Source organism: Poecilia formosa, unplaced genomic scaffold (genome assembly GCF_000485575.1).
Source record: "Poecilia formosa unplaced genomic scaffold, Poecilia_formosa-5.1.2 Scaffold365, whole genome shotgun sequence".
Taxonomy (NCBI): Eukaryota; Metazoa; Chordata; class Actinopteri; order Cyprinodontiformes; family Poeciliidae; genus Poecilia; species Poecilia formosa.
The window spans coordinates 340,565-343,113 of record NW_006800304.1 but is presented as its reverse complement, the minus strand read 5'-3'; the positions used below and the strand labels follow the sequence as shown (position 1 = coordinate 343,113).

The 2,549-nt window shown below is 36.2% G+C and overlaps 1 protein-coding gene across 1 annotated transcript in view; it reads left to right on the top strand.

The window, feature by feature from the left end:
- LOC103153873 (dynein light chain roadblock-type 1-like) overlaps positions 1-686 on the top strand; it is a 1,937-nt gene extending 1,251 nt beyond the window's left edge. Inside the window, exons 3-4 of the mRNA XM_007574948.2 lie at positions 235-402; positions 489-686. Coding sequence (XP_007575010.1) covers positions 235-402; positions 489-532 — 212 coding nt within the window. The 3' untranslated portion in view covers positions 533-686. The remainder of the gene's footprint in view (positions 1-234; positions 403-488) is intronic.
- The last annotated feature ends 1,863 nt before the right edge of the window (positions 687-2,549 follow it).

Below are 2,549 nucleotides of genomic sequence, written 5' to 3'. Positions count from 1 at the left end.
TATATATATATATATAGTTTTGTTTCGAGGAATTATACTTTAGGATGAAAAAGTCAAAATTTAGAATTCTGAGAAGAACATCCAGAATTCTCAGAAAAATGTCAAAATTCTTTAAAAAAAACATTGACAAAAAAAGTTTACATTTTTACATTTAAAATGTTATCAGTAGTGGTCTTTGTTGCCATGTTATTTCATGGTGTGTAATCTGATTACCTGAGTGTTTGATCTGTCCAGGAATCGCCATCAGGTCCACTCTGGAGGACCAGCACACAGTCCAGTACGTGGCGCTGATCCAACCTCTGCTGGTGAAGGCCAAGAAGATGCTGCAGGAAATGGATCCCTCGGACGACTTCACCTACCTGCGGGTCCGCACCGAGAAGAACGAGATCATCATCACTGCTGGTGAGGTCCAGACGCTATTCTGAACCATCAGAACCGGGTCTGGATCTGTGGAATTAACCTCCGTGTTCTGGCTTTTCTCTCCACAGATAAGGAATATTTCATGGTTGCGATCCAGAAGCCTGCACCCTGAACTTGCTTCTTCTTTCTCAATCTTTAATCTTTATTGAAAGTTTATATTTTATCATCTACACCAACAATATTAAAAATTTCTTTAAAGATGGTAGATCTTGTTTGTCCCAGGTTCTCGTTCTAGTTTGCTTTGTAGCAATTAATACATTTTGCTCTGAGGATCTGTTTTTTTAAGTGTAATTAAGTCCCGCCCCCAGACAAATTTAGAACGATTCCTGCAAAGTGGGTGGAGCCAAGATACACTGAGGGGTGTGGTCAAGACGAAAAAAGCACTGTTGCCCATTATCCACATTGTTCTATTTACCAACTTTTCAGACTCTAATCCTCTTCTGCTTATATTGGGTTTTTTGTAATACACTGCCAACATCCGTTTCTCAAATCCAAGATGGCAGACAGACAAAAAAGCATGCTGAGCATCTCAGGAGTATCCAGTCAGTACTTCTGGAGTAGAAGAACTCTGCAGGTAAAATAAATATTGGAACATCAAGTAACAACTCAAGAATACATCTAGTCATATATTTTATAAAAATCATCTTTAAATATAGAGAAAAATATAACTGGTCATCCATTAAATTGGACATTATACATTGATGCATCACTGGACATATTTCAACAGCCATTGATATCATTAATCTGGCAATAGTTTTATAATATGCACCACAAACTCTCTACTGCATAACTTGGAGATTTTGGAAGAAATTGCAGCCATAAACATGTAAGTTGGTTGAAGAGTCTATGAGATAGTGGAGCAACCGCCTGCTGCACAGATGATGTACTTCCAGAACTAACTTTCTATGTATACCAAGTCCAGTCTAGCATTTATGTTATTTAGAGTGGTTTTCAGTTAGTCTTCAAAGGTTTTTCTGCGTTATTTTTCCCTTTGCTGTGGCGTGCTGCACTAAATTAATTATCTCCAGGTTTTATATTGTTAATGATTGTTCTACAGTGGCCATGCTTCTATGGAGGGCAAGTAAAAGAATCCTCTTTGTTGTGCACATCCACAAAGTTTCCGGATGTAAACAACAAAACGTATGTAATTCCAACTAGTCTGAACCGCTTGTTGGAATTAAAGCTATGCTATAGCTGTAATTATAGCTTTGTGCTCTGCTATAACACAAAGCATAGCGGACCCATGGCTTCCAGACCAACAAAAAGAAAAAATGTGCACACTTAATCAATCTGCGAGAAAAAGATACATGAACAAAATGGCTGCTACTTCGATCGACCCATGTGAGACGGATAAGGAAAATATGTCATATGTCAAGCTGCCTCCGATTTCCTACTACGACATAGTTCACTTAGTGAACACAAATGGTGAGCTTCGCACTCTGAAATCTATACAATCAGTGTTTAAAGGTATTTGTAAAGGACGCACAAACTATTTGTGTGGATTCCGAGGTTGTGCCGAGCTTCGTCAGAGCAAGTGTATATAAGCTACATATCTGTCTTAGCTTGCAGATAAAAGCTACATTAGCTAAGATAATTTTGCTAGCTAAGCAGTAACTACTACAATAAATATCACTGACATTTATCTTAGTATTACACAGAGGAGGATAGAGTACTCAAAAACTGTAATTGAGTCAGTGATTCTTGAGAATAGGGACAAAACAGGTCCTATGGATAAAGCACAAAATTCTAATGAAATATACACAAAATATATATTTGTTCAAATATCTGACTAAACTAACCTGGGTCATGTGAGCACAACAACGTATGTTTTCCAGGTGTTTGCTGAATATTTATTTATTTTAAACATTGTAGTAGGTGGATGTGTCTGTAAAATCCCTGGTCCCAGAGCAGAACTCAACACATTGTAATAGTTTAAAACAATTAAAGAAATACTAAAATTATACATTATGACAATTAAGTATAAGTAGTTATATAAATAATTATAAAAGTATAAATAAATTGAATTAAAACTCATTTTATATATTTTCCAACTCCATTGAAATGTGTCCCTAGTTTTTGTCATCCCTGTCGGACATAAAAAGAATGTAAAAAAAAAATCAGGCATTATT